This window comes from Hypanus sabinus, chromosome 7, assembly GCF_030144855.1.
Source record: "Hypanus sabinus isolate sHypSab1 chromosome 7, sHypSab1.hap1, whole genome shotgun sequence".
Taxonomy (NCBI): Eukaryota; Metazoa; Chordata; class Chondrichthyes; order Myliobatiformes; family Dasyatidae; genus Hypanus; species Hypanus sabinus.
Genome location: NC_082712.1, coordinates 36077463 through 36103596, shown reverse-complemented (window position 1 = coordinate 36103596; position 26134 = coordinate 36077463). Strand labels below are relative to the sequence as shown.

At 39.0% G+C, this 26134-nt stretch overlaps 1 protein-coding gene across 2 annotated transcripts in view; it reads right to left on the bottom strand.

Moving 5' to 3' along the window:
• Positions 1-26134, bottom strand: part of ap3b1a (adaptor related protein complex 3 subunit beta 1a) — a 251519-nt gene that overhangs the window by 122305 nt on the left and 103080 nt on the right. For both annotated transcript variants that reach the window (XM_059974482.1, XM_059974483.1), the window contains exons 14-15: positions 6754-6863; positions 4408-4584 (exon numbers count right to left, since the gene is read on the bottom strand). In XM_059974482.1, the coding sequence (XP_059830465.1) occupies positions 4408-4584; positions 6754-6863 (287 nt within the window). The remainder of the gene's footprint in view (positions 1-4407; positions 4585-6753; positions 6864-26134) is intronic.

The window sequence follows — 26134 nt, the reverse complement described above, 5'->3', positions numbered from 1 at the left end:
CACACAGCTATCACTCTCTGAGTAAAGAAATACCACCTCATCTTTCCCTTAAACTTCTGCCCCCTAACTCTCAAATCATGTCCTCTCGTTTGAATCTCCCCTACTCTCAATGGAAACAGCCTATTCACGTCAACTCTATCTATCCCTCTCAAAATTTTAAATACCTTGATCAAATCCCCCCTCAACCTTCTACGCTCCAATGAATAGAGACCTAACTTGCTCAACCTTTCTCTGTAACTTAAGTGCTGAAACCCAGGTAACATCCTAGTAAATCGTCTCTGCACTCACTCTAATTTATTGATATCTTTCCTATAATTCGGTGACCAGAACTGCACACAATATTCTAAATTTGGCCTTACCAATGCCTTGTACAATTTTAACATTACATTCCAACTTCTGTACTCAATGCTTTGATTTATAAAGCCAGCGTTCCAAAAGCCTTCTTCACCACCCTATCTACATGAGACTCCACCTTCAGGGAACTAGGCACTGTTATTCCTAGATCTCTCTGTTCCTCTGCATTCCTCAATGCCCTACCATTTACCCTGTATGTTCTATTTGGATTATTCTTGCCAAAATGTAGAACCTCACACTTGTCAGCATTAAACTCCATCTGCCAACGTTCAGCCCATTCTTCGAACCGGCATAAATCTCCCTGCAAGCTTTGAAAACCCACCTCATTATCCACAACACCTCCTACCTTAGTATCATCGGCATACTTACTAATCCAATTTACCACCCATCATCCAGATCATTTATGTATATTACAAACAACATTGGGCCCAAAACAGATCCCTGAGGCACCCCGCTAGTCACCGGCCTCCATCCCGATAAACAATTATCCACCACTACTCTCTGGCATCTCCCATCTAGCCGCTGTTGAATCCATTTTATTACTCCAGCATTAATACCTAACGACTGAACCTTCTTAACTAACCTTCCATGTGGAACTTCGTCAAAGGCTTTGCTGAAGTCCATATAGACTACATCCACTGCCTTACCCTCGTCAACATTCCTCGTAACTTCTTCAAAAAATTCAATAAGGTTTGTCAAACATGAGCTTCCATGCACAAATCCATGCTGGCTACTTCTAATCAGATCCCGTCTATCCAGATAATTATAAATACTATCTCTAAGAATGCTTTCCATTAATTTACCCACCACTGATGTCAAACTGACAGGTCTATAATTGCTAGGCTTCCTTCTAGAACCCTTTTTAAACAATGGAACCACTTGAGCAATACGCCAATCCTCCGGCACAATCCCTGTTTCTAATGACATCTTAAAGATCTCCGTCAGAGCTCCTGCTATTTCTACATAAACTTCCCTCAAGGTCCTGGGGAATATCCTGTCAGGACCCGGAGATTTATCCACTTTTAAATTTCTTAAAAGTGCCAGTACTTCCACCTCTTTAATTGTCATAGGTTCCATAACTTCCTTACTTGTTTCCCACACCTTACACAATTCAATATCCTTCTCCTTAGTGAATACCGAAGAGAAGAAATCTGTAAACACATCTGCTAGTTGTGCTGCGCACATCCTAAGATCACATCCAATCAATAAAAATTCTACTTCAATGCACATCTCAATTGAAAATGGTGGCTCAAACAGGATATATTTATACATACACACAGAGTGCCACCTTCCATTGCTGCCACGGACAATCTTCAGCATCACCCAAACCCGCAAGCTTCACTTCTATCAATGGCTGTGACGGAGAGACACATAAATTCACCAACATGTCTCACAAGAAGTCACATAGTAAACTCAACTGGCAATATATAGGCATGAGTGAATCTAAATCCTGGAACACACTACCCAATAACACTGCACATCTTCATCACAACACTGTCCATGGCAGCAATGTAAACTGGCTCTCTGAGTGTATATGTATATATATCCTGTTATCTCCACTAATCTGAGAGAAATCAAAGAAATACAATAAATGCAGGCTTTGTCCACAATGCCCAAGATCTAGAAAAATAAAAGGTCAAATTAAAATATGCCAACATCTTCAATACCCCTCAGAAATTATGAATGACACCAATAAACTTCGTGGCATCTGTCTGATTGTGATCCAGGCAGTAGGCCATACCTAGGACCAGCAGCTTCAAAAGATTACCATCAAATTGACAAAAAAAGCAGCTGAAAGTTGTTTTTAACTAATATGATTCAATGTTAATTCCACTGTTTGGAAGGATATGGGCACTTTGTACAAGAAACACACGGTTAACCAATAATAAATAAGGTAACTGGAATGTTGGCCTTAACCGCAAGGGAAAGGGAATACAAAAGTAGTGAGGTGTTAATACAACAGTAAAGGGCTTCGAGGAGACTGGACTTGCAGTAGCGAAGGGCAAAACTGCACATAGATTTGAAAACAAGGATGAATATTTTAACAAACTTCTGCTTAATCTGGAAACAAATGTAAATCATCAGAGAGCGAATGGGAGGGAAAAAAGGAACAAGGTAAGACAAGAAAAAATGAAAAGCGGTTTGGACAATCTATAGTGTATAAAAGGCAAATCAAAATAGAATGCCTAAGAGTGCAGAAGATTTGTTAAGTTTTGTGATGAATGTATGAACAAGGCTTTCAGCAGCATGTCCGATGATGTTCCGAAGAGAACTCTTAATAACGCCACAGATATCTGGTCCAAGACCTAGGCTTTTGCCTGGGTAACACTTATAGACAGGAGGCTGATTGCTATCAATGATGATTTCTGGTGGGGGTTGGGGGGGGCGGCAAGTGTACTGAAGACATTGGCACTTAATAAGACAGTGAATTCCAGTTATTTGGGCCATTGGTTAAATGGGGCAGCCGCTTATTTGGAACAACTCATGAAAAACAAAAACTAATCAAGAAAATAATTGGATTCCCTTCATTTATTTGGGACACTATGCCACTTAATTGGGTCCGGAGACAGCTGCTGAACGATTTTTAACTAGCATCAGTTGCGTGCACTTGTACGGCTGTTAGAAGCTACACCATACTGAGAGTGAACAGTTTTTAAATAGCGCCAATTGCATGAGTTTTTGTTCAAAAAGCAGTGAATTTTGTCACTGATAATTGGTGAGAAATAAGCAGTAAGACAGACCAGAATTGTTTTGCTCACCACAGTTTCAATACTGAACAAGTTAGGACCTACAAAGAATTTGAAGTAGCTTGAATGTTACAATGAAAAAGAAGACAATCCGTTTTCTGCACTAGGTGCCTGTGCTGATTTCGTTCATTCACAGCCAATCAAAAGAACGTGGCAGCATACTCTGGATAAACTTATCCGTCGAATACTATTAGGAACTAATATACAGTTTTATAGTTCTGTAGTAGCATTGGTAGTGTTCCAGATAGTTCTGAATTTCATTTAAATACATAATTTGTTACTCAGTTAAATGGGAGCTTGTCTTTATAAACCTTTTAAAATATTTCCATGAAACTTCAACTAACTGGGGCAGCTCATTAACTGGGCCAAAATGTACCCAGTCCCAATGTGTTCCAAATAACCAGAATCCACTGTATTTAGTTGAAGCAATTTTGTGCTCATCTTGTACTGCTGGTTAAAAAAGTCATCTAGTTTAGAGGCTTGACTAGAGTCCTAACTGGATGAGGTGAGCTTAAGATGGGGATCGCTAACCTACATACAAAACTGATGCTTTCTTTTCAAATGTTACAACCAATGAGAATGCTGAAGACAGGAAATAGGATTAGAACCAAAAATTGACCTTTGGTGGGTACCAGATCTATAAGCCCTCATTGCAGCTAATTCGCTAGCTACAGTTGGATTACTAAGATTGAAACCAGACAAATACAGCCCCATGAAGTTGGACAATTATGGAGGAGCATCAAACATCTTGAGCAACAAATATCAAAGGCAACAGATAGGTCAAGGAAAATGCAGAACTGTAGATTAAAATTTGCAACAATCATGAAAATACAAACATACCATTTATACCAGTTATTTATCAGAATAAATTGTTCATATTTTGTATCATATTGTCACGGCTGCAATGAAGGTAAAAATATGAAATCTTTTCACAGATCAAAACAGAGATTCATAATTATTTCAAATATTTAACAATTTTTGTGTTTTAGTAAGTTATCAATCACAATGAAATTATGCAACTAACATATTCCACATCCAAAAACAAAGGGGAAATGAATTGTCAAGACAACCTGATTTAGTAAATCAATAAATGATAAGGCAAATCAATTCAGAAACCTAAATGCCAAAACTTAACTTTCTGTGTTTGGTGCCTGTTTCTTCCACAATTATATATAAACCTGCCAGCCAATTCCTAAGTAATAAATGAGATGTAACAGTTTAAGATCATTCATCAAGATTGTAAAGGCCAACTTGCAACTCTGAATGGCTCTGAAAGAGGAATATTATGCACTCATTCAGTTCTTACCTGCTTGGGGTTTGTGAGATACAGCTTAGCTCCCAGATTTAGAATTTGCAGTTTCACTATCTCCTCTTCATTTATAAAGCCTTTTGCCATTTTCCTCAGGACATCCGGTGCAATCTTTGGTACGTGCTCACAGTATTCACCTATCAGCCACAGGATGCTAGCACGAGCCATGGACACCTTGTGAGAATGACAGAGACATGGAAAATGTTGGAAGAGGAAGCCACAGAGAAAGCAAGAGAAATATAAAACCTGAGAGCAGGATGTGATTGGGAATCTCAAATGTAATAGAACTACAAATCAACATTCTAGTAATGAAGGACTGATCTATTAAAATCTGTAATGCAAAAACTAATTTGGAAAAGGCCAATCATAAAAATTCTTTAACATGACTTCATAATAAATAAATAACTTGAAATGAAAACATATAAAAGATTAATACCCTAAAACTCTCCAGCACTAATTAATTTTATCAACACAAGCATGAGAAAATAAATAGAATAAAAAATAAATCTAGTCCCCACATACAAGCATAAAATGCTAAACAGATATCCAGAAGAGTTTCCCTGAACCTTGAAACAAAAGAAGAAATAATGGCAACACCCTATGTAACCATGAAGTCAACAGTGCACAGGAACTTGTCAGAGGATTCATTGCCAAAGGAGCAACAGAGAATTGTCTTTTCAAGTTGAGGGTGACGCAAAGCCAAAAGGAACATTAAATTGCGTGAATGGAAGAACGTTGTTGCAAAGAGACACGTAGATTAAAATAATGAGTAAGATTATTTCAGATGCAGTTCAATATGGAGAACTTTATGGTTTTAAAATAAACAGACTTCTTAACGTAAAGTCTTGGAACTATGGGAGAGTTATAGAATGTAAGTGTCTATAATTCAGGGCAAAAGGCAAGAAAGTAATGAAATTATGTAAATGTATTGGTACTCACTTTAAATAAACATAAGCTGTCTGGAGATATTGGGGAAAAATTATCCAATTTACAAAATCGGGCAATGTTGATCTCAAATATAAAGTTTCTGCCTCGAATTTGCGACGAGATAAGTGGAAGGGAATAATTGCTCTTCCTATTATAATGGAGAAATTTGATAGCCACCACCAGAGCTAGCATATGTGTAGAAGTCCAGAGAGTACTGTCAACAATTTACTGTATCTCCATCAGGCACACTATTGTGTAATATTCTTCAGTTTACATAGTGAAATGGCAAGAATATCAAGTATTCACAAATGATTCTCACCTTAAAATGTCACGTTTTGTGCAATTCCTCAAAGATTCACAAATTCCAAAGACATTAATAGTTGATTTCAGTTAACCTACCTTTATTTCATATTTTATTTTGTTATTTTGTAATATTTTCTACTTTCTGGTTTGCAGTCAGCAAAATATTCAATGTCCAACTTGTATGACGATATTACTTGTGCTATTGTTCAATTTTAACAAACAACACGAGATGGGGAGGAGTAAAATCTGCCACTGAAACTGATACACCCAAATGAACTGTAGTCTTACGGGTCACAAAAAATTTAATTTCTTAAAGAGGTAACTTTAAAAAATTATTAGAAGGGTAACTTTTTAAAATACTGCTTCAGACAAGGGACTGAAAAAAAGAAATCTGCCATGTGGGGCAATAAACACATTTCAAAATACTGGATATTATAATTATAAAGTTAAGATCCAGAGGAGTAAGCTTGGATGATTTAAATGATCTACAATTATATCACAAACATCTTTAATCATGGCATGGTACATGTTAGATCATTCACAGAGTGTTGGGAGATAGGGAGAAAGGATTTAATGGCACCAAATGCATTGCTTTATTTTATCAACTTGCACAGGAAGTATTGATTCTGCGCTTCAGTCTGGCATATATCAATTTTTGATATTAGAACACTCTAAATAGCGAAAAAAAACTCAAGCCTGGCAAAACTATAGTTTTTTTTGTAATTTATTGATTTTGTTCTACTATGTTGAAGTTACGTGAATGACTGAGATGAGAGGAAATAGCAATAAGGAAATTCTCTGCAAGCTACCTCTGTGTATTAATACAAAAATCAATAAGTCATGAATAAAATCACAAGAACTGGAACAGCAGGATATCACATATCCAAATTAACAGCAGATATTGTGATAAATTGAAATCAGTTGAGTTTACGATCAGGGAAGCATTTCAGATGATGCGTCACTCAACCAAACATCCACTAGCGAGCATATGGGCTAATACACTATAACTGTGGATGAGTAATAAAACACAAATTAATGCAACTCCTGGTACTGTCAGCAAATAAACATGAAAACCCATTGTCCTTTAACAGTTAGAGTTGAATATACACTTACTGTAATTTTATCTAGAAGCTTGGCCATATGTTTGATGATTTCACTGTGTTGTGATGGCTGAGTCTGAAGCAGCTTCTTAATGACCACTACACTTTCTGCAACAACGTTTTCTGTAGAAAAAAATAAAATCTTTTAGGGAAAAAGAGGAAGCTCATAGGAATCTACAAGTCAGTTATCCTTACGTAAAGTTTGTAAACATTTTGAATGAGTTCACCTTATCCCAGAAGTAGCTGAAAATTAGAAACTGGAAAGAGTGTAGAAACTCAGGAAAATTACAAATACCAAGGACCTTGTACTGAGCAGATTGTTGGAGCTGTACGATAACAAATCCCCAAGTTCAGATGGATTTCATCTCAGGGCCTTAAACGAGGTTGCTGATACTGTTGATACATTGGTTTTAATTTTTCATCAGATTGGAAAATAACAAATAACTATCCTGTAATTTCCTGCCCTTCTTCCCTTATATATTCAAAAAAGAGGAAGAGGGCAAGGAAGTACAGCCAGTTATCTTTAACACATATCTTTTGGGAAATTTTAGAAGCAATTAAATGGGATGTTGCAGCAGAGAATAAAATTCAAGAAAACCAGACAAAGTCAATACAGTGACATAAAAGCAAATTTAAAAAGTGTATTTGAATTTTTTTTTTGGAATTCTTTGAAAATGTAATATGCGTTAAGAATAAATGGGAACCAAAGGAAGAGTTTCAGAAAGAATGAGAAGATACTGCATCAAATACTGTTGCAGAAAACAAAATTCATGTCCGAATAGGAGCACAATTTGGAGTGGATAGAAAATCGGCTAGTTAACAGAAAAGAGAGAGTGGCGATAACTAGGTGTTTTTCTGATTGACATGAAATAATGAGTTCAGTTTCAAAGTGCAAAGTAATCAAAGGATCAGTGCTAGATCCTTAACTTGACTCATTGTGCCCACTCTCAACCTCACTGTAACTCACTAAGGTACAGTGGAAAACTTGCCTTAAATTGAACAGTATGCAAGTTTTTCCACAGTACCTCTCTACATGTGATAATAATAAACCAAAAGGAAATGATTGTTGAGTATACTGATTACTCCAAGATAGATAGGAAAGTAAGTTGTGGAGAGCTGGAGGAGAAGGCTACAAAGAAACGTAGACAGGTTCATAGTGGCCACAATTTGGCAAATGGGTTATTATTGCAAGAATTTGGTAAATTGGTTTATCATTGTCACATATACCCCGATATAGTGAAAAACTTGATTTGCTTACCATCATTTCATTACAGTATGCATTGAAGTAGTACAAGGGAAACAACAACAGAATGTAGAACAGTTATAGAAAAAGTACAGTGCAGGCAGACAATAAGGTACAAGACCATAGCATTTTGAAACAGTTAATTAAAAACATTTTCTGAACATTTTTGGCACAGACTAGATGGGCCAAAGAGCCTGTTTCTGCGCTGTAGTGTTCTATGGCTCTATGAATATGAGAGGTATTGCAGAGCTTAGAAATGCAAGGGATTCTGGATTTCCGATGTACAAGCCACAAAAGGCCATTATGCCGGTACAGCTGGTAATTAGAAAAATTTACAGGTGCTTTGAGGGTCCTGTGTGAGCCTTGCATATTGATTAATGAAAGTGAACATGCAAATTATCAGGAAGGCAGGTAGTACATTAGCTTTTTTGCAAGAGGATGAGAGTACAAGAGTAAAAGCATCTCGTTTTAATCATAGACTCCGGGTGAGACCATGCCTGGAAAATTTGTCTCACTATATAAAGAACAATAAACTTATTATAGAGATGTGTAGCTGAAGTTATCAGATTCATCCTTGGCATGGTGTTTTTGACAAATTAGGACCAACTAGCAGACAGGGCCTAGAAAATGAAGTTCAGATGAGTATGTGATTTTATTGAAAGGTACAAAATTCAAATAGAGTTGTACAGGAATGCATCAGCGTTGCAAATTCACACTGAGGTTGGCCTTTCAGGACAGAAATGAGGACAAAAAAAATTCTTCACCCAAAGGCCAGACAAGGCTGGATAGATTTTTGCATTGTAGGGAAATTAAAGGTTATGGGGGAAAGGTAGATAGGTGGAGGTGAGTCCACGGCCAGATCAGACATACTCTTACTGAATAGCAGAGCAGGCCTGACGGGCCAGATGGCCGACTCCTGCTCCAATTTCATATGTTCTTTTGTTTACGATAGCAAATCTCTGGAATACCATACCCAAAAGGATTGTGGAAAATCAGTCATTCAGTACTTTCAAGGACAGAGATCAAAAACGTTTTTTGAATGTTATGGAAATAAGGGGAAATAGTGCTGAAAGATGGAGCAGGAATAAGGGGCCATATAGCATAATCCTGCATCTATAATCTGATGATGAAAGGAATGTCTCCGATGATCAGCTGAAAATGATTAGATACAAGCCTCCGGAGGAGTTTGAGCAATGAAGTTTCAGGGTTGGGATTACTAATATTTTACAACTATTAGCATCTTCCTCTGAGAGAGACATGACTAAAACTGCTATAGTGTATTACCCTCGATTGCCTTTGACAATTATACCAGGACTCCTTGATGCCACACTGGTCAAATGCTGCTTTAATGACAAACAGATCTTTGGAATTCAACTCATTGGGCCACGTTTGGACCAATACTGCAAAGTAATCTGGAACCAAGTGGCACTGATAAAACTTGAAATGGGCAACATTGAAAGGAAATCAAAACAACTACACATATTGGAAATTTGAAATGAAACAAAAATGCCGGAAACAGTCAGAATCTGTGGAAAGAAACAACAGAATGAGTCGGTGTCGTGGCAGGCACAGAACCCGCTGACGGATGGGCAAAGGTAAGACCCTTGCTGGGGTCAGAACAACAGAGAGGGGAAGTTTGAAGGGAATAATGAAAGCAGCAGGGATTAGAGCTGGGATCAGAAGGGGGAGGTGAGTAAGTGGTGTCAGAAGAAGGTAAGGTGGGGAAGGATGGAGGTCTGAGGACCAAGAGGTGCCGGTGAAGCCTGAGAGACCCAGGGTAGGGGAGTAGTGATGGGGAGAAGGGGAGCCCGGCTACAGTGAGGATGGTCTTGGCCTCCAGCTGAGGTCGATATGGTGCTGGGGATTGACACTGCTCAATTCGCAGTCTGAAGCTGCCCGGGGTGTCGGAGCTGGAATTAACAAAGGTGGTATCTGCGGTCTGGAAGCATACAGGGCCGTTGGATATGGAGTTGGAGTCAGCGGGATCCACGGTCTGGAGTAATCTGATCAAGTTGATGTGTGAGTGGGAGGCAGCAGGGGATGCAGTCTGAAGGCAGGCAATCCTCCTTTCCTTCCTGGATGTGAGGGAACCGGTAGATGAAAGCATAGATCTGGTGGAGGATGAAATATTGGAGGGGTTCAAGGCAGATGGAGAAGAGTGAGGCCCTGAGCTGTGGCAGAGACTGAGACAGAGAAGGTGGTGCATAGGATTTGGAAGGAGAAGCAGTGGTTGAACAGTCAATTGAACGCAGGCATCCATGTGGTGGCCAAATTGGAAGACAAGAAAATGCAGCTGGAAGCCACGTGGAACAAAATGGTGGCAAAGCTAAGTTCCCAGGAAGAATACGTGGTTTCTGTAGCCAGTCTGGGAGAGTGCTTGGCTGAAGAGTTAGAAGGCAGCAGAGATCACAGAGGGAGAGCAGTGAGAGGGGTCTCACTGAACTCTTGTTGAAGAGAGAATTTAAATACAAGAGATTCTGCAGATGCTGGAAATACATAGCAATGTACACAAAATACTGGAGGAACTCAGCAGGTCAGGCAGCATCTATGGAAATTAATAAAAAGTCAACATTCTGGGCTGAAACCCTTCATCAGGACTGGAAAGAAACAGGTAAGGTGCCAGAATAAAAAGGTAGGGGGAGAGGAAGGAGGACAAATCAGGTGGTGATAAGTGAAGGTCGGCGGTAAAGGGAGAGGGAATGAAGAAGTTTCATTCAATGTGGGAGATGAGAAGTGGAAAAAGCCAAGGCTGAAGAAGGGAAAAAATTACCAAAAGTTGGAGAAATCAATCTTCTTGCCATCAGATTGGAGGCCTCAACATGAATTCTGTCTAGGTAGCCTCCAATCTGATGGCAAGAGGATTTCCTCCACCCTGAAAGTGGCCTCAACATGGCAGAAGAGTAGGCCATGGACCAACATGTCAAAACAGGAACTGGGATAGGAATGAAAAAAACACAAAATGTTGAATAAATGCAAATGCTTATGTCAGGAATGAGGAAGAAAAGGAACAGTGAATAAAGTCTATTGAGCGAAACGTTCATACTAAGGTTAAGTAGCCAGGACCCTGTGAACAACTGAAGACAAGCTACCAACAGTCTAAATGAGATTCAGTGAATGGTGTCAAATAACATCATGGACTGAAGGGAGACTGAGAAGATACTGCATCGAAAATCCATTTTGAGATTTGAATTTAGGCTGTTTCATATGGGCTAAGTGCAGGCAAAAGGGGCTATCTCAAAAAAACACCTTGGTCGGGCTGAAGAACCTGTTTCCATTCTACGATTCCAATTAATATCGTCTCACTTCAACAGACAGAAAGACACACCTGGACAATGAGAAAAAGTACAAGCTCACCAGAGAGAAGGAACTCAACAGTATGCTTAATACTGGGGAGATTATAATCACATCTTTGACAGAAACAATAGACTAGAGGTTGATTCACAGATTAAGACAGAAACGATGAACATTCTGCACCACACAGTACTCTAAGGTAGACTCATCTTGAGAAAACGATCACAAGGAAACAAAGGCCGAGGTATATTTGCATACTGTGGTTAAATAATCCTGGTATTCTTTTTACTTGCTGCCATAGTTTGACTTTATTCTATCAGGCCTTCAAATAATTTCACTTGAAGTATTCTCCGCGACATGACCTTTCAAAGGAATGTGAAATTTGATAAAGCACCGTCTAATTTCCTGAAAATTATCAATGTACTTCCCATTGTACAAATGATAGAAATTTCTTATGTACAGATGCACTTCAATTTATGAATAATAAAAAAAACCTCGTTGTTTATGGTAGAAATAACCAAGTAGCAGCCTTTAACCCATTTTTATTGTTCCCCATATTGACACCAGGACCTTCCACTATACCATTAATGATATAAGTTATAATTGACAAATGAAATCATAGATGCAGCTGTGTCATCCAGATCCTATCTGTTAGCTTGACAGCTGTGCTGTGTTGACAAAGAAACCATGAACAGACTGTAGCCACTTGACATAATGGGTTCCACTTGACATAATTGGTCCTTGAAAGCAACCACAATATTTACACAGACCAGACAATGGAAGGCACTCTCTGAAGGAAAGAGTAAATGGAGACAGAGAAAGGGATGCCTGATAGAAACATGCCCTTTGGTGCACCAAGTCTGTGATGGCCATCAAAATCCCATTTTTGTACTAATCTTACCCTAATCCATTTTATTCTTTCCACGTTCCCATTAACTCTCAAGAATGTATTACTCGCTTACACAATAGGGGCAATTTATAATGGTCAATTAACCCACACATTTTTGGAAGCTGGGAGGGAACTGTAGCACCTGGAAGAAACTCACAAGATCAGACAGAAAAGTTGCTAACTCCACACACAGGTCAGCAGAGGTCAGGATTGAACAAAAGTCATTGGAACTCTTGAGACGTGTCATGATGTGGTATGGGATATCTTCATTCATTTAGTACAGACTTTGAAGTCAACTTTTATTGGTCGTCGTAGGCTGCAGAGGATTTGTAGCCACAAGGCTACTCCAGGAGTTGGGAGTGCGAGGGAAGACCTCTCCAGAGCTGCTGAAAAGGGTAGTCAGTGGCTCTGGATGAAGAAAAAGAATTCCATCTGGGCCCCCAAGTGAGTGAACGGCATCTAGGGGGTGAGCCCGGGACGCCAGGATTCACTGCTGAACCCTCCGGAGGTGTCGTGGGCCTATCAACTGAGGAAAGAAGGCGCCCACTTGATACCCCAGAAGATGCCACCACTCACTTGGCTACCCCACAGAGTCTATGAGGCATGTCTCCGGAGTGCAAATAAGGGATATTAACATCTAGTCCTACATAACATACCTGCAAAGATAATAATAGCAAAATAATTTTTAAAAGATTAATCATATAGTTAGTGATCAAAAAGAATGACATGTGCCCCAAAGTTTGTTAATGATCATGGAAGAAGCAAAACTATTAGACCAAGACTTGCAAATACAAGGGATTCTGGTTAATTAGGACACATTGGGCACACTTTGGCCCAGTTAAATGGCTGCCCTAATTCTGCAGAAGTTTCATGGAAACATTTAAAAAGGTATTAAAAAAAGACAAAGCACCGTTTAGCTGAGTAATGAATTATGTATTTAAATAAAATACAGAACTAGAACACTACCAATACTACTACACAGTACTATAAAACTATATACAGTATCAGCTTCTAACAGAAATCAATAGAAGAATTCACCCACTGAAACACTGCTGTGTTCTTTTGATTGACTACAAATGAAGAAAATCAGTGCAGACACCTACTGCAGATAATGGACTGTCTTCATGCAATGCAATGAATGATTACATCTCCAAATCTTCATAGTTCCAAACTTGCTGAAATAGTAAAATCGTTTTATTTTCACTCCTGACCTTTTCTGGCATCTCCAAGCCTGAATACTTGAAACTGCAGTGAGCAAATAGTTCTGAATTGTCTTACTGCTTATTTATCGCCAATGGTCAGTGACAAAAATCACTGCTTTTTGAACACAAACACACACAACTGATGCTAGTTAGAAACTGTTCGGCAACTGTCCCAATTAAGCAGTGTAGTGTTCCAAATAAGGGATGGGAATCCTGGCTATTTCTGTGAATAGTTTTTGTTCTTTTAAGAGTTGTCCCAAATTAGCAACTGCCCCAATTAACCGATGGCCCACTTAACCAGAAAGTACATGAAGTAAATGGGTACAATTTTATTGACAATATGGAAATGTCGTTGCACTGTGATCAAATATACAAGGTATTTGACATTTAGAAAAAACAGACAAAAAATAAAAAGGTGTGTTTATAGTACCAATTATAAAGGAAATCAGTGCAATGGTGAGAAATGATCTTGGATTGACAGATCATGATGTATAATTAGTAGCAACAAAGGACAGAAAACATTCATAGAAATATTAAGCTTCACAAGAGTTATTAAAAGTTCATAGAATGAGATGCTTTTCTAGATTAAGAATTACCTTGGAAAAAGGCTATTTTGGACCCAGTTTTATGTAATGTAAAAGGTTAATTGGTAATCTATGGCAAACAGCCTTTGCAGAGGAATGCTCAAAAACTATAATGGAACCTAAAGATGGAGTTAAATTCAAGAAAGGGAATTAAAAAGTTAACAGAAACACTACTTTCTGGGGATTGGGAACAGAATCCACAGAATCGACAAAAGCAAAATAGAATAAGAGAACAGATGGGCAACAAACAAAATTACAAGAGTTTTTATAGGTCTCTACCAATGAAAAGAGCTGTGAGGGTATGTATGAGACCCTTACAGAAACCGAGGAATTTATAGTGGGGAGTAAGGGAATGAAGGAAACTATTTTGACTGCCTTCAAAGAAGACAAACAGATACTCCATGAATTACAGAATGAAGGAACTAAACTATGAAGTGTTAAATATTAATCAAAAAAGAACTGGAGAATTTGGTGTTCTTGGAATCTAATAAATCCAAAACATTCAATGATTTACGTTCCTTTCGCTCTGATTATCATATCTTTCTTCCAGAATTGATACTGAAATTGATGTTGTGGAAGGAAGGACAGCAAATGTGATCTTACTATGAGAGGTGATTGATAAGTTTGTGGCCTAAGGTGGAAGGAGTCAATTTTAGAAAACCTAGCACATTTATTTTTCAACATAGTCCCCTCCTACATTTACACACTTAGTCCAGCGGTCGTGGAGCATACGGATCTTGGACCTCTAGAAAGTGTCCACAGCATGGGTGATTGATAAGTTCGTGGCTGATGGTAGAAGGAGGTGAGTTATACAGCTCTCGTTACATGCACATGCAGTTCAACTCTTTGAGTGATTATGCAGAAAGTTTGAAGTTAATAACTGATCTCCTTCTACCTTAGGCCATGAACTTATCAATCACCCCGATGTGTTATTGATTAGTGTATTATTTTTGTTTTGTACAACTTTAGAGTGAAAAAAAATGAGCACCATGCAAAAGTTTGGGCACCCCAAGAGATTTGAGCTCTAAGATAACTTTTACCAAGGTCTCAGACCTTAATTAGCTTCTTAGGGCTATGGCTTGTTCACAGTCATCATTAGGAAAGGCCAGGTGATGCAAATTTCAAAGCTTTATAAATACCCTGACTCCTCAAACCTTGTCCCAACAATCAGCAGCCATGGGCTCCTCTAAGCAGCTGCCTAGCACTCTGAAAATTAAAATAAATGATGCCCACAAAGCAGGAGAAGTCTATAAGAAGATAGCAAAGCATTTTCAGGTAGCCGTTCCCTTAGTTCGTAATGTAATTAAGAAATGGCAGTTAACACGAACAGTGGAGCTCAAGTTGAGGTCTGGAAGACCAAGAGAACCTTCCCAGAGAACTGCTTGTAGGATTGCTAGAAAGGCAAATCAAAACCCCTGTTTGACTGCAAAAGCCATTCAGGAAGATTTAGCAGACTCTGGAGTGGTGGTACACTGTTCTACTGTGCAGCGACACCTGCACAAATATGACCTTCATGGAAGAGTCGTCAGAAGAAAACCTTTCTTGTGTCTTCACCACAAAATTCAGTGTAAGAAATTTGCAAAGGAACATCTAAACAAGCCTGATGCATTTTGGAATCAAGTCCTGTGAACTGATGAAGTTAAAATAGAACTTTTGGCCGCAATGAGCAAAGGTATGTTTGGACAAAAAAGGGTGCAAAATTTCATAAAAAGAACAGCTCTCCAACTGTTAAGCATGGGGGTGGATCAATCATGCTTTGGGCTTGTGTTGCAGCCGGTGGCACGGGGAACATTTCACTGGCAGAGGGAAGAATGAAATCAAATAAATATCAGCAAATTCTGGAAGCAAACATCACACTGTCTGTAAAAAAGATGAAGTTGAAAAGAGGATGGCTTCTACAACAGAATAATGATCCTAAACACACCTCAAAATCCACAATGGACTACCTCAAAAGGCACAAGCTGAAGGCTTTGCCATGGCCTTCATAGTCACATGACCTAAACATCATCAAAAATCTGTGGATAGGCCTCAAAAGAGCAGTGCATGAAAAACAGCCCAAGAATCTCACAGAAATAGAAGCCATTTGCAAGGACGAAAGGGCAAAAATCCCTCAAACAAGGACTGACTCTTAGCTGGCTACAGAAAGCGTTTACAAGCTATGATACTTGCCAAAGGAGGTGTTACTAAGTACTGACCATGCAGGGTGCCAAAACCTTTGCTTCGGGCCCTTTTCCTTTTTTGTTATTTTGAAACTGTAAAAGATGGAAATAAAAAAGTAATCTTGCTTAAAATATGAAAGAAATGTGTCATCTTTTACTCGCTTAGCTATTCACAGTAATAGTAATTTTGATCAGGGGTGCCCAAACTTTTGCATGCCACTGTATAGATGGTTGGGCTGTCCACACCACTCTCTGTAAAGTCCTGCGATTGAGGGAAGTACAGTTCCCAAAGCAGGCAGTGATGCAGCCAGTCAGGATGCTCTCAATTGTGCCCCTATAGAAAGTTCACAAAGTAACAAGATCACAAGACAAAGGAGCAGAAGAAGACCATTTGGCCCATTGTGTCTGCTCTGCCACTCCACCATGAGCTAAACTATTCTCCCATCTAGTTCCAATTTCCAGCTTTTTCCCCACATCCCTTGATACCCTGACTAATTAGATAACTCCTTAAACACCCTCAATGATCGGGCCTCCACAGCTGTATGTGGCAACGAATTCCATAAATCCATGACCCTCTGGCTAAAAAAATTTCTCCTCATCTCAATTTTAAATGGGTACCCTCTAATTCTAAGACTGTGGCCCCTTGTCCTGGACTCACCCACCAAGGGAAACAGCCTTTCCACATCTACTCTGTCCAACCCTTTCAACATTCAAAATGTTTCCATGAGATCCCCTTTCATTTTTCTATACTCTAATGAATACAGTCCAAGAGCCAACAAACGCTCCTTGTATGTTAGTCCCTGCATTCCAGGAATCATCCTTGTAAGGATGCTTCTGTTGGATCTGGGGGGCCCACACCAAACATCTGCAACCATCTGAGGTAAACGAGGCATTGTTTTCACCACACAGCTGGTATGTCCAGACCACGTGAGATCCTCAGTGATATTTATGCCAAGGAACTTAAAGCTGTTCACCCTCTCAGCCCCAGATCGTTTGGTGTCAATAGGGGCTAGCCGGTCTCCATTCCTCCTGTAATCCACAACCAGCTCCTTTGTTTTTGCGACATTGAGGAAGAGGTTGTTTTCTTGACAAGCAATTAACAGAGAAACACTGTATGTCAGGCTTTCTTTGAGAACATGTGAAAACAGAAGCAAAAATGTCTTACTGTAATTGGGCTTTTGGGAGACTGTATTTGGAGTACTGTATTGCTGCAAGATTGAAATCACCGGAGAAAAGCACTGGCAGATACAAAGCAGCTTCTTTATTTAACAAAACAAGGTACAACAGGCAACATATGGAGATGCTTTCAGTCAAAAGGATTCACTGGCCCAAAGTGGGGCTTGGTATTTTATCTGCTAAACATCAAAGGGCAATTCCATATGTACAACATATGGACAATGCTTCCTATGAAACTGCAGAGAACCTTCACACCTCCCCATTCACATGCACACCACTGCAATCCAAATGAATTGTCTGGACTGGGATTCACAGCTTTTAGGAACCCAAAACTGCATTCCAAATTAAGTCCACAATACATTTTCAGATGTGAAGACTGGTAGCCAAAGTCACTTGCTAAATGTACATGTCCTAAATCCAAAAATCGCTCTAACATACTGCATATACTTTTGACCTCATCTAAGAAAGGATACAACTTGCCACATAGAAAGTACTGGTCTTAGGGATGGTGAATTTGAACTCTGAGCAGTGTATGAGTTCAGTGAAGACTTCTGCATTCTCTATAGATCAGAAGAACAAGATGAGATTTCATCAAAACTTACAAAACTCTTTGAGGCTTGACAGGTTAGGTGCAGAGATATATTCCATGGCTGCTGAGTTTAAGACCGAGGCCAAATTTTTGAATAAGGACTAGGCCATACAGGACTGGGATAAGAAGAAATTACTCAGTGTGGTGAAGATTTGGAATTCTCCAACTTGGTGAGTTTTAGAGACTCAATAATTATTTCATTCAAAGTGCACATTGCTACATTTCTGTTAATTAAGGGGAAAATACACAAAAAATGGCACTGAAGTAGAATGTCAGCCATGATCTTAATTAATGGTGGAAGACACTTGATAGGCCAATGGCCTACACCTTGCTCCTATTCTTATGATCTATTAACTGTAAGTTTAAACCTTTTCTGATCTTTCCCTCAAAGGGTTCTAAAAGAACATTCAACAGTTAATCATCCCATAGTATTCCCAATAAAAAAGCCAGGATTACAAAATATATCACATTTTTTTCCTCTCCTTCATGAAACAATATTGTGCAACGACTAATCGGGACAATTCAACCTATCTTCATGAAGAATGCCTTTGTACATTTAATATGAAGGACTTGGCCAACAACATCCAGGTACATTTGTTGCCAACGTCACTTCATGGGCCAGAGTGCTATCTCCACAATTAGGGCTTAATAACTGCAATACAAATTGAGGTTTGTCTTTTCAGAGTCTGGCAGCAAGAAACTGAGAAGCATGGTGGTGTATCGCTATTATATCTCCAGTGACCCAGGTTCAATTCCACTGTCGTCTGCAAAGAGTTTTCAGTCTCCCTGTGTGGGTTTCCTCTGGGCCCTCCGATTTTCTCTGTCACATCAAAGATGTATGGGTTATGAGGTTAGTTGGTCACATGGGTGTAATTTAGTGGTCTTTGGCCCAGAAGGGCCTGTTACCATGCTGCATCTCTAAAATATAAAGAAGTTCCCTTTTAGGAACACTGTAGATCATATCAGTGCCTGTTAGATGACATAGCCCTTACAAACAATGCACAAGCAAAATTCTGGCCAGAGTGAAATCCACTGAGTAGGATTGTAAAAAACATAATGTTGACTTACAGGAACGAAGTGACAAAGAACTGGAATCTTCAGCAGAGCTCACAAGAAGCAGCTGATATGATCAAAACAGTTCACTACAAGAGGATTTTGAGCCATTCAGCCACATCAATAAAGCAAAAACCTTTTTTGAAGCTTACAAGCTCAGCCTGAAGCACAGCTTTAGAAGTGACAGCAATACGGAAGATGTGATTTTGCAATGAGCATGACAAAGATGAGAAGAGAACTATCCTGATCTCCACTGTCTATTTTTAAAACTCCAACCAAAGAAAATTAACTCCAAAATCCATTAAGATCTGATTTGCTAGTACCTCTATAACCTAAGCACCAATGACATCTCGTGTTTCTCACCTCCTCTGTTGCCACTTCCACAATGCAAAACCACTAACAATTATGTATTACGACTTGAATTAGGAGCCAGAGCATACCACTAGGCCTCTTGAACCTACTTCACTGTCCAAAGCAATTATGGCTGATTTGACAAGTTCAACTCTGCATTCCTATCTATAAGACCATAAGATATATTGTAAGAGTATAATGAAGCCATTTGGCCCTTCAGGTCTGCTCCGCCATTTTATCATGGATGATCTATTTTCCATCTTAGCCTCAATCTCCTGCCTTCTACCTGTATCGCTTTATGCCCCGACTAATCAAGAATCTGTTAACCTTTGCCTTAAATATACCCAATGTCTTAGCCTCCACAGCTGCCAGTGGCAACAAATTCACAGATTCACCACACTTTGGCTAAAGAACCCTCCACTTCTCCATTTTAAATGTACATCCCTATATTCCGTGTGTTCTAACCTTAGACTCCCCCACTACAGGAAACATCCTCCCCACATCCACTCTATCAAGGCCTTTCAACATTCGATAGATTTCAGTGAGATCCTCCCTCATACTTCAGAATTCCAGTGAGTACAGGCCCAGAGCCATCAAGAGCTCCTCATATGATAAACCTTTCAATCCCAGAATAATTTTTGTGAACTTCCTTTCAACCCTCTCCAATGTCAGCACACCCTTTCTTAGATAAGGGTTCCAAAGCTGCTCACAATACTCAAAGAGATGCCTTATAAAGCATCAATATTACATCCTTGTTTTTATATTCTAGTCTTCTCGAAATAAATGCTAACATTGCATTGGCCTTCTTGAAGGGTGAAGTGACAATTGCAATTCTCCAGTCCTCCAGAACCATGCCAGAATACAATGATTCTTGAAAGATCATTATTAATGCCTCCACAATCTCTTCAGCCACCCCTTTCACAAACCTGGATGTACACCATCTAGTCCAGGTGACTTATCTACCTTCAGATCTTTCAGTTTCCCAAGCACCTTCTCTCTAGTAATGGCAACTTCACATGCTTCTGACCCCTGACACTCTCAAACTTCCAGCATATATTCCACTGTGAAGATTGAAGAAAAATATTTATTCAGTTTGTCTGCTTTTTCCTTGTCCATCACTTTCCAGCAGTCCAATAACCATCTCACCTCTCTCTTACACATTATATATCTGAAGAAACTTTTTGTGTCCTCTTTAATATTAATGGCTGGCTTACCTTCGTATTTCATCTTTTGCTTCTTTATGATTTTTTTAGTTACCTTCTGTTGCTTTTTAAAAGCTTCCCAATCCTCTCGGTTCCCACTAATTTTTGCTCTATTATATGTTTTGCTTTGACTTCTCGTTGGCCATGGTTGCGTCATCCTGCCTTAAGAATACTACTTCTTTGGGATGTGTCTCCCGAATTACTTCTAGAAAACCAGCCATTGCTGCTCTAGTCAGGAAATCTTTTTATTTACTTGCTTACTAAGAATCTACCTCAAAGTCTCAGCTTGGAAATATTTCTTCTTTTTTCAAAGACACATGACCCTTTGAGAGGTTAAAATTACTTTGGCTGTCTTATTACACTGCATAGTGACTGCTAATTCTATATTCTACCCCAAGAGGATCTGTCCAATCTATCATGACCTCCAAGGTTTCTGTACGTTTCAACGCCTCTATAGAATATATGATACATGCTTTTATTATCTTCAATACTATGATGTCATATACAGTACCTCTGTGGCAGAATTTTTAAGCACTTGGGTTTCTTTGCCTGAAATTCTTGAGCTGTGGAATATAACCAGTTTTTACATTGAAAATAATAGGAAACTATTTATTTTACAAACTCTCACTTGATATATTGTTTTACTGTAACATAAACTTTGAAAATTGAGAAATTACTGAAAGGCATCTGAAAAGTAACATGTATACCTCAAATACCAACACAATGCTTCAATTTTCACAGTATACATCTAATTCCTCCCTAAATATAATGGCTGAAATGTAGCAGTGCTTAGCCATAACCTTCAACAAAAAAACTAACCACTTTGATTGCAGTGGAATATTGTCAATTCAAACCATTAGATTTTCTTAGTGACCTTGATAAACTAAAACATCACTACAACCAGGGACTGGTATGAAGCATAAAAAAAGCTGAAGTATTAAAGAATATCTAATGGTTTAATTAAGATTTAGATTAATCCCCAGGACTTTCTCCTGTGATGCAGTCCAAGGAGCAAATGACAAAACCATCCGAGTTTTGTTATTTTGCTGCAGGATTGAAAGCTCTGTAATTTTCTGCTCCATCAGACCTGCATTTAAAACAATACATGTGCTATAAATAAAGAAAAAGTAATTCTTGGGGGTCAGATATTGTACAATCTGTGCATATAGATTTGTTCTAAGAAATTACGTGGCTTTCCATGGTGCTTTAAAATTTTCCACTCATTATATATCGTCTTCCAATTTTTCATGAAATGAAGCTAACCAGCAGCTTGGTTTAAGTTGCTTGATTTCCACCATAAGGAAACAAGTGCGATTTTTAAAGACTGCCCTCCTTCAAGAAAGCTTCTTGAAATCTGCTTCAATTACAGAACACACAGTGAATATACAGGCAGTCCCTGGGTTACGAATGAGCTCCGTTCCTGAGTATGTCTTTAAGTCGGATTTGTACATAAGTCGGAACAAGTACATCTGGTATTATTTAGCGTCAGTTAGTCAAACACTTGTCTTAGTATATAGTGTATATATTTTACCTTTCTATGCATATAAAGCACTTAAGAAACGTATGTATTCCTATAATTAAACCACTGAGTTGCTTAGTAAAAATTGTAGCTCTCATCGGGGCAGGGGCTTTCACATGATCCATTATTCTCACTTTATCCTTTAAAATTGTTCCGACTGTTGACCGACTGTAGCCTAACACTTTTCCACTGACTGATGGCGATTCACCTTTTTCCGATCGCTTTATTATTTCCACTTTATTTTCAATCGTGATCGCTTCCCGTCAACGGAACAGAAACACTGCAGGCTGTGGGTCCCGAGCTCTGCCAGGTCCTAAGGACCACTGCACCAAATGCCCCGGGTCCTAAAGTCCACCGCACTGCAACAGGTGAAATGGAACAAGTGGGGGCTGTGCTGGGCTTGGGTATTTGATCCTCCACAATATTCCGCGTGGGATTTTAAACTGGAGGTGGCAATGTTTTTTATTTTACGAGGTCGAGTTATGAGCTCAACATCAACCTGGCACGGATGGAGAGCGCGCTCGCGTGCGGTGTGTCACTGGATCAAAAGTGGGAACCTCCGTTCTCGAGCCCGGTGCTGATCTCACTGCGTCATCAGCTGACCGGAAAAGAGGCGGTGGGGTCAGCGTGAATCTTTAAGATTCATCTTTAAGAAAAATTTAAGCCAAATACAAAGTTACACACTCAACACAGTGTCAACGGCAATGACTTAAAATGGCGAACGGCGTTCTCCTTCCTCAGTTCATAAGTACAAGCTATTTGTAAGTCGAACATTCATAACTCGGGGACCACCTGCACATCATATGGAAATCCTACAAGTTCTTCTCATGCAACCTTAATTTCATTAAATGCAGAGCCTGCTGAGTTGGTTGGCTCTGCATATCAAAGTATGGATATATACTCATGTCCCAATCAACAAGGATCAAAGGAGAATGAAGTTTACTTGAAAAGTAACATCCAGATGATTTTGGATCAAATAGATACATCAAAAATTACCACGGGGTAATATTTTCATCATATACAGAGATTATTTCAATTAAGTACTGCATTGATATGTATGTGCAGGGTGTTCCCAATAATCCAACAGTACAATTAATTTTGCAATGAATCTCTAATTTGTGAAGATTTGTTGGGTACTTTCAAGGAATCAGTCTCATTTCTGGTTGATACAGCAAAGATTATACAGAAGAGTTATTCTGTGGACGTGAACAGGACACTTGGATGGTATGTTGCCTCTCAGGTGCCAGGGTCAGGGATGTCTCAGATCGCGCCTACAACATTTTGGCAGGTATCGTTGAGGAAACAGGTAGAATACAGGACTTAGACAGATTAGGAGAATGGGCAAGAAACTGGCAAATGAAATACAATGTTGGAAGAAGCACTGTCATGCACTTTGGTAGAAGAAATAAATGTGCAGACTATTTTCTAAACGGGGAGAAAATCCAGGAATCTGAGATGCAAAGGGACTTGGGAATCCTTCTGCAGAACATCCTAAAGGTTAACTTGCAGGTTGAGTCGGTGGTGAGGAAGGCAAATGTCATGTTAGCATCCATTTCAAGAGGTCTAGAATACAAGAGCAGGGATGTGATGCTGAGGAACTTGTTTTCAGAATGGTCTATTTTTCTGCAATTCAAGTTCAGGTTTCACAGGCAATCATTCAAGTCCCAATCTTGCAAGCCATATTTTGCTGTTCATTTTCAAAACTACGTTCTGATGTTAGATACCTAGTGGAGATCCTCAATGCTGCAGCAATTCCCAACAGTTCGACAGTTCAAACCTACCCCAAGAATGGCGACTCATTCATGTGAATACAGAACAATGGCTGTGATAAAGGTAATCTGAAAATAAATTTCATTTGAGGAAAATTGTTCTGAAGTGTTCTTAAAATAAACTTCATTTACATTTTAATTTGCTAAAAATTGTTAACATCTGCTTGATTTTTAATAGCTTTCAAACACTTTTAATAACATTAGAAACTAGCAATATCATCCAATATATTTTTGAAAGGGGCATGGCTTAACTAACTATCCAAAGTTTTTTAGCTAATGCCTGGGTAATACTTGCTAACTCTTCAAGTAACAGCATTTACATATGCAAAGGCCTTTACTTGGCAGGGTCTTTCTACTGAAGGTTGGGCTGGAACCGAGCAGCAATTTGAAATCAGAAAAAGAAGATAAACTTGACGATTTTTGCTCAGCTGGCTCGATGTTCGAAGTTCAGAGTAAATTTATTATCAAAGTACATACACACAACCCTGACATTAATTGGTATAAAATTTTGACCCATAAGACTAAGTTATAAGAGCAGAATTAGGTTATTCGGCCCATCGAGTCTGTTCCACCATATCATCATGGCTGATCCATTTTCTTTCTCAACCCAAAATTCCTGCCTTTTCCCCACATTCCTCCTTGCCCTGACCAATCAACCTCTGCCTTAAATATACCTAATGATTTAGCTTCCTTAGCCACCTGTGGTAACGAATTCCACAGATTCACAGCTCTCTGGCTAAAGAAATTCTTCCTCATCTCCACTCTAAAAGGATGCCACTCCATTCTGAGGCTGTGTCCTGGTCTTAAACCATTGTACTCGACGTTCTGAATGGTAGAAAGAAGAAATGGTCGAAGTCCAAAGAAAATTAAAGTCTAAGCAAAATAACATGGAGGAAGATTGATAAAATGTTCTGTGCAACAGCCAGAAAAGTAAAATTGACTACTAGTTCCAGCCTTTTCCCCACTCCCTGTCTGATAAGTAAGCATTATGATTCCTGTGTACAAAATCCAGGGACAACCACACCCACAGCGCAATAAGCAGTTTTGCGCATTGTCAACTTTGACATAAATGATATAGGATTCCAAGGGGAAATAAAATAACATACCCAAGTTTGCCTTTCCTGATGAATGTTATAGTATTTTAGCAATGGCATTAAATTAAGAACTGGGAAAATAAAAATAAAACAATTAAACTGAAAATACCTCAATAAATTAAACAAATATTGCTGACAAGGTAGAGGCAGGTACTTACACAACATTTAAAAAGTATCTGAGCAAGCACTAATATCACCAAGGCAAAGGTTACAGATGAAATACTGATGGTCAGCATGGGTATAGTGAGCTGAGGGTATAGGGTAATGTAATGAGTGTTAGATGACACATTGTTCATAACAGAAACTGTTCTACATAACTCTCAAACACTGTCATTGAGTAGTATTCACTTTAACAGACTGGGCCTGACTTAACGACTGCAATGTAAGGGGATTGCTTTTATTTTGTTTGTAATTGAAGTAATGGGTTACAGCTTTTGCTAAGAACATAAAACGACTCTCACATGTCTTATTCACAAAATCCTACAAGGAGCCTGCTTCTGTGTACCATGATTCTAAAACCCAGCCCGAAGAGTCCAAAACTAATAGAACTGACATCTGGTGTTCCAAGAAGTAGAGTTATAGAAGAACACCATAATTTCACTGATTACACTTCCTTTGTCAAGTGGGAACTCAGGAGGTCTCTCATAATTGGAATCATGGGTAACGATGAGGCCATTTCAGACAACTGATTGTGTAGACTATATAATTTAGAGTTCATCCCATAGATTATGTATGTGTAAATAGAGAATGAGTGTTCCTCAAAGAGCGTAATTGGAATTATCAGCATAGGTCTTGGAAGAGTTTCTCAGCTTTCTTGGGAAAGTGACAAAAGATCAGGAAACCAATATAGAGATTCATAGAACTGAGGGCTGTGTATACGTCTATGTGCACAAACAGCAAGCAAATTTTTCCATGATACTTTGCTGCCTTGTCTGTGCAGGAGTCAGGAATAGCATTTAGCAGCACTGTATATTCTAGGAAGTTGGGGATAAAAGATAAATTTGGTCACAGTCCAAATTTACACTACTATGGATAGACACAGACACGCGTCTGCATAGGAAGAATGAAGGCCATAGATTTTGTCATCTTATTTTGGGAAATAAATTTATAAACATGATCTCAAAAAGTGGTAGGCACAACATTATTACACTTGCCAATGAGTACAGAATTGGCAAGGTGTTAGAGACAAACGTGCAGCTGTAAGAGGGAAATCTTTAGATTCTGGGTTTGGGAAACATTTCTGGAGAATAAGAAACCTGGATCAGCCAGAATG